The sequence below is a fragment of the Diabrotica virgifera genome, chromosome 3 (genome assembly GCF_917563875.1).
Source record: "Diabrotica virgifera virgifera chromosome 3, PGI_DIABVI_V3a".
Lineage (NCBI taxonomy): Eukaryota > Metazoa > Arthropoda > Insecta > Coleoptera > Chrysomelidae > Diabrotica > Diabrotica virgifera.
Genome location: NC_065445.1, coordinates 176,524,160 through 176,546,715, shown reverse-complemented (window position 1 = coordinate 176,546,715; position 22,556 = coordinate 176,524,160). Strand labels below are relative to the sequence as shown.

The 22,556-nt window shown below is 34.9% G+C and overlaps 1 protein-coding gene across 1 annotated transcript; it reads right to left on the bottom strand.

The window, feature by feature from the left end:
• Nucleotides 1–14,211: 14,211 nt before the first annotated feature.
• On the bottom strand, nucleotides 14,212–16,474 carry LOC126882637 (uncharacterized). The gene is made up of 2 exons (XM_050647612.1): nucleotides 16,112–16,474; nucleotides 14,212–15,089 (listed from the first exon to the last, which is right to left on the bottom strand). Exons 1-2 carry the CDS (start codon nucleotides 16,236–16,238, stop codon nucleotides 14,212–14,214), a joined length of 1,005 nt encoding a protein of 334 aa, XP_050503569.1. The 5' UTR covers nucleotides 16,239–16,474.
• Nucleotides 16,475–22,556: the final 6,082 nt, after the last annotated feature.

The window sequence follows — 22,556 nt, the reverse complement described above, 5'->3', positions numbered from 1 at the left end:
TGACTCTATGCAGAATTAAATTGGAGTGAATTTTTATTTGAGTGTTTTTAGTGTAAAGTTAAAATCTTCGGAGTTATAGGGCAATAATTGAAAAAAATACAATTTGTGCGGAATTGAAAAAAATACGATATATGCGGACTTTGCATACCTATATTAATAATATATAGGATCTTATAATTCGACTCCAGCAATAAAATTGCTGGTAAATAACCTTTCTCTGTAGTTTACTAATTTGACCAGCGTATTATAACTATTTTTTTTTTCAAAATTGAAAGATTATGCAAAAAAAAGAAAAATTTATATTTTGTCAATAAAATAATAAATAAGCATCTCATCTTTATAATCTCTTTATAAGTTTGATCAATGTATCATGATTATTTTGGTTATTATTGCGATCGTAATTTGTTAATTAACAATTGAATTGTTGCTAAAATATTCGTTTAATTTTCACCGGCTTCTGGAATTACAATCTATACCAAGAAAGCTTTGATGTTACTAAGTTATTTAATTATTTATTAATAATTACATACTTAAAACTTTATTTGAAAATTAGAGTTTTTGTTAGGAAAACCCGCATTTTCCGAGGAAAATTTTCGTCGGAGCAAATCGTGAAAAACATGTCTCTCTGCAGAATTTAATTGCGGTGAATTTTTATTAAGGTGTTTTGGTTGTAAAGTTATAATCTTCGGAGTTATAGAGCTATAATTGAAAAAAATACGATTTGTTGGCACCATTTTGTTTATAAAAAAAGTAGCACACTATCTGCGGACTTTGCATACCTATATTATTAATATATAGGATCTTATAATTCGATTCCAGCAATAAAATTGCTGGTAAATAACTTTTCCATGAATTTTGCTAATTAGCCCAGAGTATAAGGAGTTTTTAATAGACAGTAGTTCGTGTCACAATAATCTACTGTTTTCAGTCTTCATTAAGATACAAATACACACGCTGGGTACCTACTATATTTTCTGGTTATACGTTATACACATTATAAGAAACACAAAAAGTAAGGTTTCAAGCAAATTAAATCCAGTGGCGTCCAAAAATTTTTTCTTCTAGTTTTCAGAAATGTCTGGTAAATGTTGCAAATGTATTTCTACCAAATGTGTTCTACCAAATGTATTTTTAAAGAACCTAAGAATAATTGGGAGATTTTTGGTTATCCATGTGATTTTTGTAAAAAAGTTTTATGTAAAAGTTGCTCAGGTGTCAGTGCTACAGAGATTCGTTGCCTCGTATTATCATCACGCATTTTTCCTTACCTTTGTGGAGATTGTGTGTCAGTAATAAAGTCAGCAGTAAGTCTTGATAACAGAGTCAGAGCCCTGGAGGATGCCTTAAGTAAGGTCAAAATTGACAACAGCCAGAAAATCGAGGAGCTCGAAAAACAAGTTGGTTTGATAGCAGACGAAGTTAAGAGTATGAGAACTAGTTTTTCATCATGTCTTGATGATATTAAAAAGGATCTTTCCGTTATTAAAAGTTCCACCACCTCATCATCTACACAGGGTAGCCCCGGGAATACTGCACCAGTGGTACATAATAATGAGATGTTTGAAGTGTCTGAGAGGCAAAAGGGAGCATATAACTTGATGATGTTTAATTTAATCAAAAACAATGAGGAAGACGATTTATCTAGGGCTAACAACATCCACTTGGGTCTGTCAGACTCCCCAGTCAACATACTAAGCTCAGCCATAATTGGGAAACGCAATAAAAATGGACATCGATCATTACGCCTAACCCTTGAGTCTCCTGAGATTGTTCGTTCAACCTTGAGGAACAAAAGAAGACTTGATAGAAGCTTAAAAGTGTTTATTGATGCTGAAACTCCTACAAATCATATCTATACTATTAAGGATTGTCCTTTATACTCTGTATCTCAGATAAAAGACTGTTGTTGTGCTCGATTCCAGCTTATCCTGCATCCCCATATCTCATCTATTGTCTCAAAATCGCTTCAACTTTTACGGTTTATCAAAAGTTGTGCTAAAGACTTTCTAAATATCCCATCCATAAAAATATTGTATTGTTCACTTGTGAGACCTCACCTAGATTACTGTTCATGTGTTTGGTCACTTGTGAAACCACACTATAACACCCATGTTTAAGTTGTTCAGAGAGTTCATCAAGTTCTTAAGATTTGTTGCATTTAAACCAAACCAGAGGGTTGATGAAATTAACTATTCTAATATGTAAAAGTCTCTCAACATAGCCTCTCTCCAAATCCCACGCATGCATAAGGATCTCACAATGTTTTATAGCATACTACACTCCAATAATTTTGGTCCTCAACTATTGGAGAAAATTAGCCTCCATGTTCCCAGTAGACAAACAAGGCTAAAGAACCCTTTTACGTTAGACCCCATCGCACAAACTATGGACACAACTCCTTCATGTCTAGAACACCTAGGTTTGCTAACCAATATTCGGAAAGTTTAGACTGTTATAGTTTTCCAAAAGAATTTAAAGCTAAGCTTAAAAACTGTGTGTGAAAACTTAATGTCCTTGTGTTCTGTACATTTTTTGTTAATGTTTGTTATTTAATGTTCCTAGTTTGTATGATTAAAATTTTTAAATTTACTGTATATTAGGTTAAAAATCTCATGTGAGTAATGTTTATACTGTATTTATTTGGGTGATTGCCTGTTGATTTTATAAAGAAATAAATACACTTCAAAAATTGTAAATAATATTACCTAGCTTTAACCTTTCGAGTTAAAAGTCGACAAAAACTGTAACAAACGGATGTATATTATTATACAGCCTCAATTTCGATCTACTTGGGCATCCCTCCTGGTCGATTGGATTCTTCAATTAAAAAAATATATAAAAGGGAATACACTTCAGTAAATGTACGTCGTATAGACCAAGGCATGTAGCACTGAAAACACAGTAAATAATCGATTTTTAAATACAGCACCTAGAGACGTGCAACTTTTGGCATTGTGTTCAGGACGATGTCAGGAAACAAGTCTACTATAAAGAAATGGGTGGAATGCATAATTGCCTTTTTAAAGTGCGTAAAATGTATCCAAAAGTGCATAAACATGCCAAAGTACGCATATTAAGAAGAGAAACGAAGGCAAGAAAAGATTGAGGAAGAGAAGCGTAGATATGAAGAGAAAGAGGAAAAGGATAAGCGTAAGGAGGCGAAGGAGAAACATAGACATGAAGAGGAGGAGAGGCGTAGTAAAGTAGAGGTAGAAATGGTAAATAGTTTATCTCAATTTCACGAAAATTTTCAGTTAGGGGTAAGTCAAATTACTAGTAGAATAGATAGATTAGAGGAACAACAAAATCATTTAGAAAATAAACTAGTACAAAAACAAAACGAATTAAAAACGGATTTAACAAACAAAATAGATGAACAACAAAATTATTTAAACCATAGACTAATACAGCAACAAGACAATTTAAAAATAAAATAAAACAACAACAAAACGATTTAAAATTTAATTTAGAAAGACACCTAGTTGAATTAGAAAGAAAGATTAATACCCAAGCTTCTTTGTCTAATATTGTTTCAGTTACTAATATAAATAAAACCAGAGCAAACAGCTTCATCATCTTCCACAGTCCCTACAGCAGAATTTTAAAACCACCCACATTCGATGGTTAAACAGCATGGGAAACTTATCGTTTTCAGTTCGAAGCTGCAGCTAGATCAAATGGGTGTAATAAGAAGTAAATGGCGGCTTCCTTAGTGGTGTCGCTTCGAGGATAGGCAGCAACCGTACTGCAATGTCTTCCCCAGGGTTCACCTAGTTATGACTCCTTTGTACTAGCTTTAGAAACAAAATATGGTCAGAAGCATCTAAAGCAGGTTTTTGAAAGTCAGCTGAAAGTTCGGAAAAAGAACACTGGCCAGAGTTCGACACAGATTTTACTGGATTATTGTCGCCGAGATGTAGAAGAGTGGTGTAAGAAATGCAACTTATGCAACGGTAGAAAAGGCCCTAAAACAAGAAGTCGTGGTAAAATGGCACAATATCTTTCCGAAGACCTTTTGAACGTTTTGTAGTGGATATTCTCGGTCGACTTCCGACGACAGAGAGAAGTAACAAGTACTTAATGGTTGCAATGGATTATTTTTCAAAATGGCCTGAAATTGCACCCCTTCCTAATCAAGAAGCGACTACAGTAGCAGAAGCATTTATAACACACGTCCTATCAAGACATGGAGTTCCGTTAGAGTTACATTCTGACCAAGGACGAAATTTTGAATCAGAATTATGGCAAGAATTAATGAAAATCTTGGGTATTAAGAGAACTCGCACTACGCCTCTTCATCCACAATCAGACGAAATGATCGAAAGACATAATAGAACTATTTGTCAATACCTTTCAATGTTTTTTGGTGATAATCAAAACGATTGGGATACTTTAATTCCTCTATTCCTGTTAGCCCACAGAAGCTCCGGACATGAAGCAACCGGGTATTCTCTATCGATAATGATCACCGGAAGAGAAATGAAGCTTCCTCAAGACCTTATTTTTGGAAGATTGCCTCCCTACGAAGAAGACAACTCCTTTCAATGGTGACATACGTCGAAAGATTGGAAAAAGCCTACGAATTTGCTCGTAAAAGTTTGAAGCTCCAAAGTGATAAAGCTAAGTCTAGGCTCGATACGCATGCTACAGGGAGAATTTTCGAAAGAGATGACCCAGTATAGTTATACAATCCCACACGCAAGAAAGGACCTTGTTCGAAACTTCAATGAAACTGTGTAGGTCCGTACACCGTCTTGAAGAAAATAAACGATCTAGTCTACGGCATCCAGTTTTCAGCTAGAAGTAAACCCAAGGTAGTTCATATCGAGAGATTGGCCCTATATCAAGGAACTGATGCACCCTGTTGGCTTCAACCAGACCCTGACAGCCAGTTATTCGAGGCGAATAACTATAAACGAGGGAGCAGTGTTACGACAGTTCTGTAGATTGATCCTACGTAGAAAGAGTCTCTTGACGTGAAAGAAGAAGTAGTCGCGTACGAGAATGTTCTAGATGTCATGGAATAACCCAGAAATATTTGGTGACGTCTATAACGTCAGAAAATCTATATAAACATATGTGTTTGACATTTTGAAAACAGATCGGATACAATTAGCGTCTCTGTGCAAAGACAATGACGTCGACTTTGCAAAGTAACAAGACACTTACTCAACACACACACTACATATTACACCTGAGTTAGTGATAAGATATACAATTGCGTGGCTAAAGGTTCTAGTTCTAAATAAAGGCCAGAATCAGAGAAAAAAAAGTTGTAATTGAGTATTTAAAGTTGTCAGATGGTTGTCAGATTGTCTGTGTGTAAAGTATTGTAATATTGTTATTGTAGTTGGATAAATTGATTTTTTGAAGAAGTGTAACACTGTTGAATAGTTCAAAAGCCATTTTGGTGCGGGAGAAGTAAGAACTGAATTGAAATATTTTTTTACAAATCAAAGGCAAAAATATCGAATACAGCTATTTCGCTTTCAGAGCATCTTTCATTAAAAATAAATTTTCATATCATTTTATTAAAAAATAGGACGCTGTCCACTGTCCAGCACATCCAGGAATGTCGTAAAATTCACACATTATAAATTATGTACATAAAAGCCACTAGCCAAAGGGAAAACAGTTTAAAATAATGTTTATCCTTTATCTAGTGTCTGTTATTTGTAGATAATATAATAATTTTTATTTGAATGTTTACGACATTTCTGGATGCGCTTGTTGGCTTCTTATTTTTTGAAAAAATGCCCATGAAGATGCTCTGAGTGAAAGTGCTTAGCAAGATATAATAAATGTGCTCGATATCTGCTTTTTATATTTGTAAAATAATTCACAATATTCGATAATTCAATCGCATTTCCTACTTTTGAACATTCTCTCTCAAGAAGTTAATTACAGAACTTATATTAAGTTCTCTAAACATATGAGTTCAAAAGAACGAGACAAACATATGAAGAATATTAAAGAGTACGAAATGAATTAAACTCAATAGTAAGAAGGAAGAAAACAGAACATTGGGATGCATTTTCAAAAGAGATGGAGCACGACTTTTATGGGATCCAAAAGGAAATGTGGAAAATGATGATGTGAAAAAGAGGTCAAAGAGCAGAGATGAAGGAATTGATAAAAGTAAAACATATTGATACAAATACATGGACAACTTACCTAAAAAAACCTTTATCAAACAGATAATCACAAAGAACTGGAAACACCAGGATTAGGATCGGATGAGGAAACAGAAATTAAAGAGGAAGATATAAAGAACGCCTTAAAAAAGATGAAAAATCGAAAAGCTCCTGGGAAAGATGGAATAGCTAATGAACTTTTAAAATACGGAGGAGATAGACTTCACAAGAACTGAATATCCTTATACATAAGTAAAATAATAAATGAAGGGATTCGTTAAAGACAATCGTAATAAAAGTCCGCTTGATGTTTAACAGTTTTAAAATAGATAACTAAATTATTGATACTATTAAATTGACGAAATGTAAAAGTGTTTGTGTAATTGCGACTTAAATTTTACGAGTTCTCACAAAAGAAACTGTCTTTGAAATAATCGCGTTATCTACTTGATATATGACCGGCTTGTCAATATATAAGTACGTCTTCAACTTCGTCCTTTCGATTATTGCCAAACACAACGTCTTTCCTCAGAAACTCAAAATCGACTGCCTGTATTCCTTCCCACACAACAAAAATTCTCTTATTTACTGCTAATCTTCCGCTTTTCATGGTTTAATTCGCTTTCGTGGGAACTTGGCTATTAAAATTGGTTCAAAGTATGTAGGGGAGGTGGGCCTAAGACGGGATATGTAGGTAAAACGGGAAATGCTATTTTGGACAACACGGCAACGTCGCTAGTTTAGTTTTCCTACGGCTAACTGTGACGCATACCGGTTATTGTTGATGTGTGTTGTCGTCGGTGCAATTTTGCAAGTACAACGTAAGTATTATTTTTTTTATGATTTATGTAAAGGGTCGAGCTGATATTTATGATAACCTAACGAGTTTCTAGCATGTGCAAAACGCATGGTATTCAGTCGCGGCTGTGTTTACGCGAACTCGATAAGGTTAGGTTAGATTTCATGCATGAACTTCTGCTGCCAGTGTCACACAGTCCTTACGCGCTAAATTTAAAAGTGTGGCTGTAGAGTGTAGGTAAAACGGGATTCCCATGTAAAGGTAAAACGGGATATCCCGTTTTACCTACATATCTCTTTTAAATATGATTTCATTTATTTCCAGATGCTTTCCAATTATAAAAGGAGATCTAACCGCAATTCGTGGTCCGAAGAGTCGATGGCTAGAGCCCCGGAGGCTGTACGAGATGGTACTCATGGTTTTCTGAGTGCTGCGAAAACGTTTAATGTTCCCAAGTCAACACTAGAACGAAGATTTAAGGATACAAATCAAGTAGCAAAAGGAACCGCAAAGAAACTTGGCAGCAGGAAGTTAACATTCCCGGTGGAATTGGAACAAAAGTTAGTAGAATATGCAAAAAACATGGAAATGATGTTATATGGATTAACAACAAGAAGTATTCGTAGTCTTGCATTCCAATTGGCTGAAATTATTAATATCGAACATAATTTCAACAAGACCACCAAACTAGCTGGATAACACTGGTTACGTTCGTTTTTGCAGCGACATAAGCTCTCTTTGCGATTGCCAGAAGCTACTTCTGCAGCTAGGGCTCGAGGCTTCAACAAACAAGCAATAACTTTTTTTTTGATATTTTGGAGCCCCTTCAAGATAAGATGAAGTTTACTCCAAATCGAATTTTCAATGTGGACGAAACGGGGATCACAACAGTGCAAGGGCGTCCATGAAAGGTAGTGGCCTTGAGAGGTAGAAAACAAGTGGGTACACTCACATCAGCAGAGCGTGGTGAGTTATCGACTGCAGTGATCTGCATGAGCGGTAGTGGAATATTTATCCCACCGATGATCATTTTTCCCAGGGTAAATATGCAGCAGCACTTTATGCATGGCGTTCCACCAGGAACTTTGGGCGTAACACATAAATCTGGCTGCATACAGATTGATCTATTCACTAAATGGTTTGATTACTTCCTCATCCACACTCAAGCCTCTAAAGACAATCCAGCATTGCTTATAATCGATGGACACAAAACCCATACTCAAAATATTGCCGCTATAGAAAAAGCAAGGGAGAATGGTGTGACAATTTTATGTTTACCTCCACACTGCAGTCACCGTATGCAGCCGCTCGATGTTTCGTTTATGGCACCGCTAAGTGTACCTTTTATACTGCACAAGTGGAAGTTGGCTGAGGCAAAATCCAGGCAAGTGTGTAACTCTACCTCAAATTGGTTCATTATTTGGCCATGCTTATCTACAAGCTTCAACACCGTTGAACGCCATAAATGGGTTCAAGAAGACCGGAATTTATCCAGTAGACCGTACTGTCTTCACAGATGACATGTTTGCAGCTTCTCTGCCTACAGAGAGACCATTAACTGAGCCTAATGGAGACGATGGCGCAGTTTTATCGGAAGAGCCCCCAGAACGCACAGATTCTATTGAAATTCCTAGGAAAGTTACGCCAGTGGAACAAATCGGACAAATCGGGCAGCCACTGGGTTCCGAGGAAAATGATTTTCCAGTTGAAGACGATATTAGACCATCCACTAGCAAAATTCACCACTATATTTCTCCTAAAAAAATTGCCCCCTACCCAAAGGTGGCAGATAAGGTAGCTCCGAAAAAAGCAAGGAAGGTGAAGAAAGGTAAAGCGGCTATTCTCACAAGTACCCCTTACAAAGAAGAATTAGAGAAGTCTTTCAAAAAGCAAGAAGGGAAAAATAAAAGAGTGAGCGTTAAAAAAATTAATGCTAATACAAAAATTAAATCTCTTCAAAGCAGTAGCCGAAATAAACAGTCTTCAGAAATAAACATTAAGAATAAAAACAAGTCAATGGAGTTGGATAATATTGAAGTTAAAAGAGGGAAAAGGAAGAAGTATATAAAGAAGGAAAGTAGCAGTAGTGAATCCGAAACTGAAGAATTCTACGTCGCATGTTTATATTGCAGCAACAATTTCTTAGAAGACAGGCCCGGCGAGGGTTGGATAAGGTGCTCTGGTTGCCATAAATGGGCGCATGACGCTTGCGCCGGTGCCGAGGATGACGAGGACACATTTGTATGTGATGTGTGCAAATAATGTCTAATAATCTTTTGTTTCAGTTCTTTTTATAAAAATTAACTTTAAGAATATATAATTTGTGCAAAATTCTTATCCCGTTTTACCTCTATGTTATTTTCCGTTTTACCAACACTTATAGGTAAAAAGGGAAACTGTGCATCTGTTTGAATATAAATTTTTTCTGACTACGTTTTTCAGAACTATTCATAAGTTTGATAACAATGTTTTACATAATTGACTAATAAGAGACAAGTACCATAATTGAGTCTTATTTGACTTTATACTTGTGCTTCAGAAAATTTCAAAAGAAAAGTATCCCGTCTTAGGCCCACCTCCCCTACCGACCTGCCGACCTTTTCCAATAAACTAAAACTATAAAAATTACTCAAGCCAGCTACTTGTTTATCTTACCGATTGAAAATAAACACAACCTCTTCACTAAAACTACCCATCGATTAGATACGCCCACACAGCTGTCCCTAAGGGACTCGCCGACAACTGCTCGTTTCGTGTTTGTAAATACTAATAATTAAAGAAATATTATATACAGGGTATCTTAAAAATTAAGATAAAATATTTACAATTCTACATAAATAGAGAAAGAATTCCAGAAGAATGAAGAACCACTCAAATGATAGCGTTATTTAAGAAAGGTGATAGGGCAGACTCCAGTAGCTATAGAGGGATACATTTACTGAGCACTATACTGAAACTCACAACAAAAATACTTTTTTTTATTGGCTTTAGGATTAGACGATGCGGCCAGAAACAACGTAAATAGTACATACATAAACATAATATATCTTATCTAAACTATCTAATTAGTAATTTAAGTTAAGGTTATCTAAGTCTGACGGACCTTTTTGTTAAGAATAGATATAATAAACATTTTATTTTCAAAGTGAATCTTTGCTAAACTAATCTGAATAAAAAATTTGGGATAAGGACAAGGGTCACACTTTTCTCATTCAAGGGTTTTTCTTTTTTCTTAATAATTATTGATTACTTACATACTCACCCCACACGGTAAGGCAGGCATGTAGGCAATCAAAAGGAAAGACATTTAAGGTTACAAGCCTAATCTAGTCATTCTATAACTTAATTTTACGGTCATATGGGAAAAACAAAATAAAATCAAAAATACGTTTATCACTCAGTGCCAAAAGATACATAACATTATATGGACCGTAAACAAAAATACTTATGGAGAAAATAATGGCTTGCATAAATATATCGGATAAACAACAAGGATTTAGAAGTGAAAGATGATGTAACGATGCAGTTTTTGTGATAAGGCAAACAGCGGAAAAATCATTAGAATATAACAAACCAGCCTTTTTCTGTTTCATAGACCTAGAGAAAGCGTTTGATAGAATCCAATTAAAAGATGTGATACACCTACTATATGACAAAAATTGACCACTGGATATCATAAAACTGATAGAAAACATATATGTAAGAAATAAAATAGAAATGAAAGTCAATGGAATAATAACAGAATCCATAGAAACAAACACAGGAATCAGGCAAGGAGATTCACTAAGCCCTCTACTGTTTAACATAATCTTCGATGCAATAATAAAACAAGTGAAGAAAAAAAGAGGGTACAAATGGGCAATAGAGAGATAAACATACTCTGTTACGCTGATGACACCGTGTTACTAGCAGAGTGCGAAGATGACCTACAAAGATTATTGCACGAGTTCAACATTAACGCAAAAGAAATGAATATGAAAATATCAGCCCAAAAAACAAAAAGCTTAGTAATTGCCAAAGAACCAATAAGATGCAAATTGCAGTTAGACAATCAAATTATACAACAAGTAATGACTTTCAAATATCTGGGAATTATTCTATCAACCGACAACAATATCGAAGAAGAGGTAAAAGACCAAATAATTAAAGCCAGTAGAACGGCCGGATGCCTAAACGACACAATTTGGAAAAACAAACACCTAAGATTGGAAACAAAGGCCCGAATATATAAGTCAGTTATTAGGCCAGTTATGACTTACACGGCCGAAACAAGACCAGATACAAGCAAAACACGAAGACATCTGGAAATCAACTAAATGAAGATCTTCAGAAGGATTGCTGGAAAAGGACTACAGGATAGGGTAAGAAGTGAGGAAATCAGACGCATATGTGGGGTAGACAATATAAATACCTGGGTAAAGAACAGAAAACAAGAGTGGAATGAGCGTATAAGCAGGATGTCTGAATCAAGAATAGTAAGAATAGCCAGGGACAAGTCACCGTTAGGCAAGAGAACTATAGGACGCCCAAGGAAAAGATGGAATGACAACTTAGGGGCAGAATGAAAGGCACCGTTGAAGAAAAAGAGGCAGTACTGCCTATATAAAAGAAGAAGAAGTAGAAGAAGAAGAAGAAGAAAAAGTATTAAGTTCTCTAAAAACGTTATTCAGTTTTGTTAATTGGAATGCTAGGGCTTCGCGAATACCTATAAAATACTAAATATACATTCAAGATGCAGTAGAAATAAACAAACCAAGACACGTTAAATGCTACTAGGAGCAGTCCCGAATCATAATTTACAATTTATAAACTTCGGAAATCATTAGTTGGGATTTACAATGTATACATATAGATTGTAAATTATGATTCGGGAGTGCTCCTAGTAGCATTTAATGGGTCTTGTTTTGTTTATTTCTTTATTTCTACAAGCTTTTGCTTTTGACGTTTAAAAATATGTTCTTATTTTTACCTTTTATTAAAACTATACAATGGATTCCAAAGAACTAGAGCTACTACAAAATAATTAAACTTTTATAAAAAATGAACTTTTTTAATATGTACCACGTTTTTATTATTTTTTTTTATTTAGCTTAACTCTTAACCAGTGACATGGGGTATGCCATACCCCGCCGAAACTCTATTTTCTTGTAAAACCTTGTTTTATAAAAGATTCTTAGAAAACCATTTGTGTACCTTCAAGTAATGTGTAATTGTACCTGCTCCCAACTTCTGCAGTATAGTTTAGTCATTGAGCTAGGTTGACGGTAAAGTTTTCTTGCGATATCACGTACCGCACGACAGTGTTTACGTTTCTATAGTTAAAAGCAATCCATTAAGCATTCCTGTGCTATTAGTATGGCAGCAAGTTCATCCAGTTGCTCTCCTTTCAAGTGCTTTCAACATTATTTTACTGTTTTTTAGTTACCAATGCTAGTTTGTTTGTAATTCAGTTCTAAAAGATTTTGTAAGAACCTCCACCATTTATATTAATATTATGCATGCGTTCATCATTTTCTTGAAAAAATAAAGTCTATTTTATTTGAAGCAGTATTTTATTCTACAGCAGTGTGAACAATGATGCCGTAGTTAATGTAATAAACAAATAGTCCAGTCGGGTTAGACGAATAACAAGCCTAACCTGGCATTAGGAGCTGCCCCAAATTTTATTGTTCTAATCTTTAGGGTGAGTAAATAGTAGTGTAAATTGAAAATCTCGACTAAGTTACGCCGTTGCTTTAGCTTCCATCTTGATTTTAAACGAGAACGGTTTTGGCTCATTATCTCCGTCATTTTCAAATTTTCTATAAAAAGTATAAGAACCAAAATTGTTAAAATTGTGATTTTATATAATTTATATTGTTACAATTTTCTCGTGTGGCTAATATTTTCCGAGTTATGGCAGAAAATAGTGGCAGTTAGAACATAATTATTGAATTATCTCGTTTATTATTAGTTTTACGACAAAAATGTACCTATACAAAAATGGAGAGAATTAGATTCTACACAATTTTTATTTCTTTCATTTTTTTGCTAAAATTAATATTTAAGGTAGTACGTATGAGGTAATCGCGCGAGCGTAAGACCTGATTGATTTAATAGCAATTGTTTTTGTTAAAATACGATTTCCTACAATTTCTCTTTAAAATTTTTTTTTCTTCAAACGTCAAATAACGATGACATTACTTATCCAACTTGATCCTGTCAAAGTTTGATGTCTCCGCCGGCAGCAGTTTTTTTTCCCATTTCTTTACGGCGGAGGGAAAAATGTTGTCATGGCAACAATATGAAACATGTCACAAAGCAACAATACAAATGTCATTAACAACAATTAAACATCATTTTTATTTATAGTAATATTAAAAGTACAATTAGTTAATGAGGCATTTTCAAAATTGAAACCGTGCAAAAATGTTCCCGACTCTTGATACGCATTGGTAATTGTTGATGATACTGATGGTCGAGCACAACTTTCAGCAATCATTCCGACGACTTAATTATTTTAATTTCTAACATCTAGACGACTTTGATAGTTGTCACAGTTAATTTCGAGTAAAAATAGCGTATGAATTGTACTATTTATGGTTGAAAATTGCTACGTTTGAAGAAAAAATAGTATACTTTAAGGCTCCCCCAAACCAACGCGAATTATTCGCAGCGGATTCGTGACGGAAAGTTCGCAGTCGAATTCCTGACGGAATTCGTAAAGAACTTCATATTGAAGCGAATATATTCGCGTCATACTCGTATGTGTCTAGTATTGAGAAGAGTTGGTGACAACGAAAAACAAAGAATACTACTCAGTGATCTCAATTCTTCACAAAAATGTATACATCATCAGATGAAGAAGAAGCTCTTGTAATATTAGCAATGGAGGACGACAATTCAAGGTAAAATTATGATCTATAGTTATCCTAAAACAACAATATGGACTATATTATGAATTTAATCTTAGGAAAAGAAGAAAATGGGTTCATGATATCAATCTAGAAAGACTGAAATGTGGGGAATATCACACGCTGATGCCTCAATTACGAAAAGACGATAAAAGATCCTACATTTATTTTAGAATGACAATAGATTGTTTCGATGAACTGTTGCACCTTGTAGAAAATGATATTAGAAAATCAGACACGAATTACCGAGAAGCTATTTCTCCCGAAGAACGGTTGGCCATAACATTAAGGTAAGAAAATGAAAAAAAAAACTGCAGGCATTATTTATATCATTAATTTACTACAGTAAAAGAGAATAAGGATCAAAATAACTCTAAAATATACTTTATGTATTGTAAGGGTCAAAGGAATTGACATAGTTGGAAACTGATGGATTATGAGAAGCTGCTTGGTTGCAACTCTGCGCCAAGTTGTCTAGTGTAATATAATTATTTTCACAATTCACTTCATAGAACCCAGAAGTATTCGATTGTTTAGGTAATGCAGTGTCATTTGGTGAAGGTAGGGATACAACCGAAATACTTCCGACGGAAGAGGGGTTTTGATAGGTGTCTGTACTTTCAGCTCTAGATAGATGGCTATTCAAAGAACTTTCCTCCAATTGAAGCAACTCCTGCTCCATGATAACTTGCGCAATCTTCATTTTTGTTTCAATTTGCCTTCTAGGAGAGAAAGATTTTACCGTAGAAGCATGAGCCAAAAACAGTTGATCGGTAGCATCATGCACTACTCTCTTTTTGCTCTCAAAATAACTGATCATATCTTTCACATATGTGGATGGCTCAGAATTGCGTTTTCTGTTTGTTCTGCCTGTAGAAGGAGTTTCATTTGAAAGAGTAACCCTAGGAGCTTCATTTCGAGTAGGTTTCGATGAGGAGGGTTGAATCTTATTCTGGGAATCATATGTCTGAGTTGTTAGTAGATTTTTACTACACGTTGGTTTCTGTACTGCGGAATTTTCATCCGTTAATATATTTTCGGGTGATTCTATATTTGGGAATGCTTCAGATTCTTGTGTATCAACATCTGTGACATTGGATGCAGTCTTAGCAAAATTTAGAAACGGTTTGAACGATTCCATATGATCTGCCCATATCCATTTTTTTTTATCGCTTGCCGCTTGTCCAGTTCTAGTTTTATTAGTTCTTATGTACTTAGCGTACGTATCGCGCATATTCCTCCATTTTTTTTTAATCTCATCCCCTGAAACAAAATACTCTTTTTTAGGTATCTGGCTACCGGAGATACATTTTATACAATAGGCCATAGTTTTAGAGTCGGGTTTTCGACTGTAAGTGCCATAGTTGTAGAAGTTTGTGAAGCTTTATGTAGAAATTTGCAACATATTTACTTGCCCGAACCAACTACAGACATATGGAAAAAATCTGAAGAAGGTTTTAGAAATACCTGGCGATTCCCAAATTGTATTGGTAGCATCGATGGCAAGCATGTTACTATCAAGTGTCCAGACAAAACAGGATCTAATTATTGGTGTTATTTGAATAAGTTTTCTACAGTATTAATGGCTATTGTTGGCCCAGATTATAGATTCATTTCAGTTGATATTGGCAGTTTTGGTAAAAACAGCGACGGTGGAATATTCGAAGCTTCCAACATGGGAAGAAGATTTGAAACAAATCAGATGGGTGTACCTGAGCCGAAAAATCTCCCAGGCCAGAATGAACTTTCCCCCCATGTCTTAATTGGAGACGAAGCCTTTGCACTAAAACCATACTTGTTGAGGCCCTTTCCATACAGTCAAAGCAGAACAGATATTTTCGAGGAAAATTATAATGTGAGGCTCTGTAAAGCGAGAAGAGTAGTAGAAAACGCTTTCGGAATATTGGCACAAAAATGGCGTATATTCTACAGACCAATGGAAACAAAAATTGATACTAGTATTCTCATTGTGAAAACTGCATGTATTTTGCATAATTTTCTAAGGACAAAAAAATGTGATGATAGATTCATAGAACTTTTAGATCCACCAGAGCCTGAACTTGGAGCATTTCAAAATTTGGACAATGACCCAAGGAGAGCTGCAAGACTGGCATTTTCTGTTCGAGAAAAATTTGCCACGTATTTTAATTCAGGACTATGAATAAATTGTTCACGATAAAAATAATGGACTCTTCTTGCAGTAAATATAGTATTGTTTAGGCCTCTGCTTTTCTTTAGTCTTAGATGTAGAAAAATAAACCAATACAAATCGTAAAACTACTCACCATTTTCGCCTATTTCTTCTCCTATTCTAGTCCAAATCTTGTCCTTTTTCCTTACATTTTTATAATCTTCATGAGAAAGGTCATAGAGAATAGGATACTTTCGAACCAACTCAATAATTCTCTCCATTTTCAATTTTTTCACATGCGAAACCACTGCGAAACTGATAAAAACGCTGTCGAGTGCGAACTAAGATTCCGGACGAATAAATACGCAGACAAAACGCATGCCCGAACGACGAAAATCGTACTTGTCTGAACTTGTATACTTACCACAGTGGAAACAATTCAATGCGAATCGTATGCGGTACGGAATTCCGCAGGTAATGCGAATTTTCCGCGTTGGTTTGGGGGAGCCTTTATTCAGCAAAGAAGCGACTTTTCTTGACTTGCCCTCTATTACGCGCCTCACTTCGTTCGGCCCGTAATATCGGGCGCGTCAAGAAAAGTCATGCTTCTCCGCCTCATAAAGTAATATACTATTATGCTGTTGATATTTTCCGAGTTAAGTGGGAAAATAGTAAAAAGAGGTGGGGGAGCATAATTATTGAATTGAATCTTGTTTCCGAGCTTCTCCAAATTTTATAATTCTATCCTTTAGGGGAGATCAGTATTAGTGTAAATTTAAAATCTCGACTGAATTATCTCCACCATTTTCAACTTTTCGACAAAAAGGTTAGGAACTAAAATTATTGGAAATGCAATTTCCTACAATTTCTTTTTCACAATTTTTTTATGCAATCAATATTTTCCGAGTTAAAGGAGAAAATAGTGGAAGCGGAGGGGAAGTATAATTATTGAATTGTCTCATTTATTATTAACTTTACGACATCATTGCATATAAACAAAAATAAAAAGAATTATATTTTATACAATTTTCAAAACTCCCAATGAAACACCAACCAAAGTAAGTACATAAGAGACATACATAATAACTTATATGCATTAATTTCACTTAATTTTTTTAACTAGCCGGTTTTATGGGTTGAAGTTGTCTGTCGATATTTTAAGTTTCATGTCAGCTAATGTATTTTTATATTTCAACATTTTTTTAAATCTGGGCTCTGTTGGGGAGAATTTCCTCATTTCCATCCCCTCGTAGAGTCGCCACTGGTTCTCTCGAAAAGTTGTAGTAAATCGTAATTGCAACAATTTCAGTCTTTACACTTTTCGTCGAAAAGTTGAAAATGGCGGAGATATTGAACAAAAACAATTCCTATAAAATCAATTAGGTCTTACGCTCGCAATTTTACCGCATACGTACTACCTTAAATATTTATTTTATCAAAAAAATGAAAGAGATTAATATCGTACAAAATTTAATTCTCTTCATTTTTGTATAGGTACTTATTTGTTGTAAAACGAATAATAAACGAGATAATCCAATAATTCAATAATTATGCTCAAACTGCCACTATTTTCCCCCCATAACTCGGAAAATATCCACCTCACGGAAAAAATTATAATAAAAGAAATTATAGAAAATCGCATTTTCAACAATTTCAGTTTCCAAACTTTTTGTCTAAAAGTTGAAAATGTCGGAGGTATTGAGCAAAAACGGTTCTCGTTTAAAATCAAGATGGCGGCAAACGCAACGGTGGAATTCAGTCGATATTTTAAATTTACTCTACTATTGACACCCACTAACGATTAGAGAAATAAAATTTGGGGCAGCTCGTAATGCAAGGTCAAATGCTATCCCGACTGGGCTAAAATACAGGGATATAAAACAAATTCATATTGAAAACAAACGAGAATAGGTAACGGTATGACATACCGCATGTCAGTGTTTACATTCTGTAACATCCACATCAATGTTAAGCGTTAATGCCTCTACAATGAATGGCCATTGGCATGGTATAGTGGATTTTTCCAATCTGGTACCTAGTGTAATGTGTAGTGTGTGTGTATTGAGTGAAGGTCTTGTAAATGTGTGTTGAGTAAAAACAATTATTTTCAAAATCAAAATGTCAATTTTGAAAACAAAAAGGATTTTCAATGCTGGAAATCGAACCCCTGCCTCCTGGGAGAAACCAGGTATCCTAGCCACTAGACCAATATTTGATTTAATATATTAAGATAAATATTTGACATATAAGATAGATCTAAATGTCATTGCATTATTTAAATAGACTGAAATCAAAAACATAACTAAATGCTTCTATACAAAAGCTATTAAATATTGTGTTTTAATCCAGTTCTGAGCTATTCTGAAAATTTCAGGTATTCAGATGTCTACTCAATCTGGAAGTATGTTTAAAGTGGATTAAAAGATTTCCCGGATATAGTGACAAAGACCAAGCCAATTATATAAAAACGTTTTAAAAAGGGAAGATAATTTTCAAAAACAGCGCATTATAGTATATTAAGTATGGAGAACGGTAAGGGTTTTATACCGATCGAAGACAATTGTTTGGAGGGGGAGCGGAGCGACGACTCCAATTATTGTCTGAGATCGGTTACCCTTAACGTTCGACATGCTTATAACGTTTTTTGCGCGATTGATACCATTATAAATTATAAAATTAAACATTTTCGTCATATTGACTAGTTTCATTCATTTTATCAAGATAGATACTTTGGTTGTTAGGTAGTAACTAGGGTGCATAACAACAATGGAGAATTGAGTTTTTATTTAGTTGTCAATAATTTTAAGTACAATTTTGATTATTATAAATTAAAATATGAGCGAAAGTGAATTTGAAGAAATTGAACGGGCTTGGGAAGAAGGGTGTTCCGCAATTATTCCCGAAAAATCCAAAATCCGTTATCAAAATACCTACCAAAGTTTTAAAAAATGGTGTGAAGGCAAGAATTTAAGAATCGAAGAAAAGACTCCATTGGCATATTTCGTTCAAAGACATATGCAGTTGAAAGCTCCTGGAAGCCTCTGAGCAGAATATTCAATGATTAAATCCACCGTTTTTCTTTATGATGGCATTGATATTTCCAAGTTTTCAACTTTGATCGCGTATTTGAAGAGAAAAAATGTTGGCTATAGGCCTAAGAAAGCGAGCATTTTTACACGGGAGCAATTTGAAAAATTTCTGATGGAAGCACCGGATGAAGAATTTCTAGTTCACAAGGTAATATAAGCTAGTTTAGGTAAAAGAAATACTCTAATGAAGATTTTTTCATAATTTGTAGGTCGCAATGATATTGGGAATATCTGGTGCCTGCAGAAGAGAAGAATTATATAATATTAATTGATGGATTCGACCGTTACTTGATGGAAGTTCATTTTATCTCACAATAAAACACTGAAAAACGTTTGTTTTTCTATACTTCCACAAAATTTATTACAACTATGTTATTACTACACCTGTTTCGGCAAAGTGCCTTTCTCAAGTGAGAAAGGCACTTGAGAAAGGCACTTTGCCGAAACAACTGTAGTAATAACATAGTTGTAATAAATTTTGTGGAAGTATAGAAAAACAAACGTTTTTCAGTGTTTTATTGTGATATATAATATTACTATGAATGACATCCAACAAACCGATGGTTTAATGATTGTAAAAGTATCCAATACAAAAACGAACATCCAGCGTACTTTTACAGTCGTTAATAAACCAGACGATAAAATTCCATATTTAGAAATTCTGCAACGTTAGTTTTCTTTATTCTTTCAAAAAATAAATTAAAAGTAAGAGATTTTTTAACTCGACGGTAAGTGAATTACTTACCGTCGAGTTGGAATACTTACCGTCGAGTTGGATTACTTACCGTCGAGTTGCTAGTAAATGTCACCTACTAACGTAAAATCTGTCACGGTAAACAGTCAAAAATGATCAATCGGGCAAAAAAAAATATGTTTTCCACCTACCTCTACCGAAAGTATACTTTTCCGGACCTGATTTTAGGGAGCAAAGTTGTACTTTTCCTCCCTAGGGAGGAAAATATTTTTCCTCCCTAGGGAGGAAAAGTAAAAGTGACGTCATGGTATTTTATTCATGAAATGTAACTTATTGACGCCCTGTACAATATCTATTTTTTATTACGTAAGTTTCTATACATTTTAACGTTTATTTATAAAACACTCTGTATTTTGCAGAATGGTAAAAAACAGTAAATTGTTATTTTGATTTAACAATGTTTACATTATTAATTTGACTTATATTTGACAGTTGACAGTTATATTGTACGTACTTGTTAGTTTTAGTTCTAATAAATTTTGTTGGTTAGTTACATAAATAAATTAAGTAAAAATGAAAAAATGACTTGTTATTTGAGGAAGGTGGAAAAACCATATGTATAACATGGGAGTAAAGTGCCTTTTCCTCCCTTGAATGATTACTGCCCTCCGCTACGCGTCGGGCAGTAAACTTCATTCTCGGGAGGAAAAGTAGCACTTTCCTCCCTTGTTATACAAATAGCTATTACGTACCTAGTAATTACTTTTCCAGCACATTTTCTTATTTCTTTTTACTATTTTTGAACCAATCTTCGACTTCGTATGAAAATCTTAAAAAATTAATTTGGCTATTCCAAAGAATACTTTTTTTTATTTATTAAACACCAGTAAGATTCCTAAGAACATTAAAATCTGATCAAATGCTATGATCAATGAGCAACTTATTTCTAACCTAAATTACTACTAAAAACTTAAGACTAAGGACAAACTCAATAATACCCTTAGGTTCTTTTAATTTGTTGCACAACTGTTAACTTGTACCATCACTTGCACCTTGCACTACTCCTCACTTAACTACCTCGAAGGGGTTCTTCCTCTTGAGTCTTCTAGCTAGATTCAACATTGACGTGTTGAAGAAGTCGTTATTCGTGACTCAACGGCAAATTGTTGGCACAATGCTCTTGTTAACAGAATCCATGTCTAGGTCCCTATGGAGTTCACTGTTCCTATAGTACCAAGGAGCGTTGACAATGCTCCTTAGTACTTTGTCTTGGAATCGCTGAATGATGTCTAAATTAGTATTACTAGCGCAGCCCCACACCTGGATGCCATATGTTCATATAGGTTTTAGAATCTGTTTATACAAAAGTATTTTGTTGCAGATTGACAAAGTGGATTTTAAAAATAAATATCCATTTTCAATTTTGTTGCAACACGAAACTACAGCCGCATCATTATTCCAGTCCAATCAGAGAGTGCAGCAATCACCTCTACCGGTTTCTAAACTTATTAGTCTCTCATCAGGAGGCACATACGCTGCTCTCTCTGACCCAACTAGGACAAACCCTGGCATGCAGTCACGGATTGTAACGAACGAAATGGCAGGGATGCCCTAGCGGCAACTGCTAGCAAAAACTAAGTTTTCAATGTAATAGCAAATAAAACAACATGAAAAGATGTTACTCTACATCCTACCAGATTGAAAACAATGAGAACCTTCTCTGGTAACACCTCCGAGGCTTCTACAATTTGCAAGCCATAACGGATGCTGAGACTAAGGAAGATGAGGAAATTTTACAATTTATAATTCACTTCCCATCTGCTCAGCGCGGTAAAGTTCCAACGAGAATGGTCCCCTTCGTACTCCAATCAGAGTAAACATGCAAATCAAAAATAAATAACCATTTTCAATTTCGTTGCAACACGAAACAACAGCCGCATCATTATTCCAGTCCAATCAGAGAGGGCAGCAAGCACCTCTACCGGTTTCGAAACTTATTAGTCGCTCATCAGGAGGCACATATGCTGCTCTCTGACCCAACTAGGACAAACTATGGCGTGCATTCACGGATTGCAACGAACGAAATGGCAGGGATGCCCTAACGGCAACTGCGAGCAAAAACTAAGTTTTCAATCTAATAGCACGAAATTGAAAATGGTTATTCATTTTTGATTTACATGTTTACTCTGATCGGAGTACGAAGGGAAACATTATCGTTGAGCTTTACCGCGCTGAGCAGATGGGACGTGAATTATAAATTGTAAAATTCCCTCATCTTCCTTAGTCTCAGCATCCGTTATGGCTTGCAAATTGTAGAAGCCTCGGAGGTGTTACCAGAGAAGGTTCCCATTATATTCAATCTGGTAGGATGTAGACTAACATCTTTTGATGTTGTTTTATGTGCTATTAGATTGAAAACTTAAATTGTTTTTACTTAGAGTGGATTTTCTTCTTACTAGCCAATACATTTTTCTATATTTCATGTTAAGCTGTTTTCGATTCTTTTTACCATGGGCCCTCCAGCGTAGCCGAGCGTCTAATGTAATACCCAAATATCTTGCGGTATCGGCATATGGTGTCTGAGTATTATAAGAATACAAAACCGCTAAACGCCGTAAAAATGAGTGGCGCATACAATATTCCAGCTACAAAAGATCTGATATGAATATTACGTGGCGCGAAAATGTATTTTCATTTTGATGCAAAACAAAATTCTAGTTTTGTTTTAAAAGATTTGCCCAATTTGAAGTAAAACGCGCCACAAAAGAGTAACTTTGATACAGTTTGAATTTTGAGTTTACTTCAAATTTAGCAAA

Coding starts and splice junctions, on each gene's coding strand:
- LOC126882637 (XM_050647612.1), bottom strand. CDS start 16,238: ATGGAGAGAATTATTGAGTTGGTTCGAAAGTATCCTATTCTCTATGAC. Junction 15,090..16,111: donor AGAAGAAATAGGCGAAAATG/GTGAGTAGTTTT, acceptor ATTTTGTTTCAG/GGGATGAGATTAAAAAAAAA.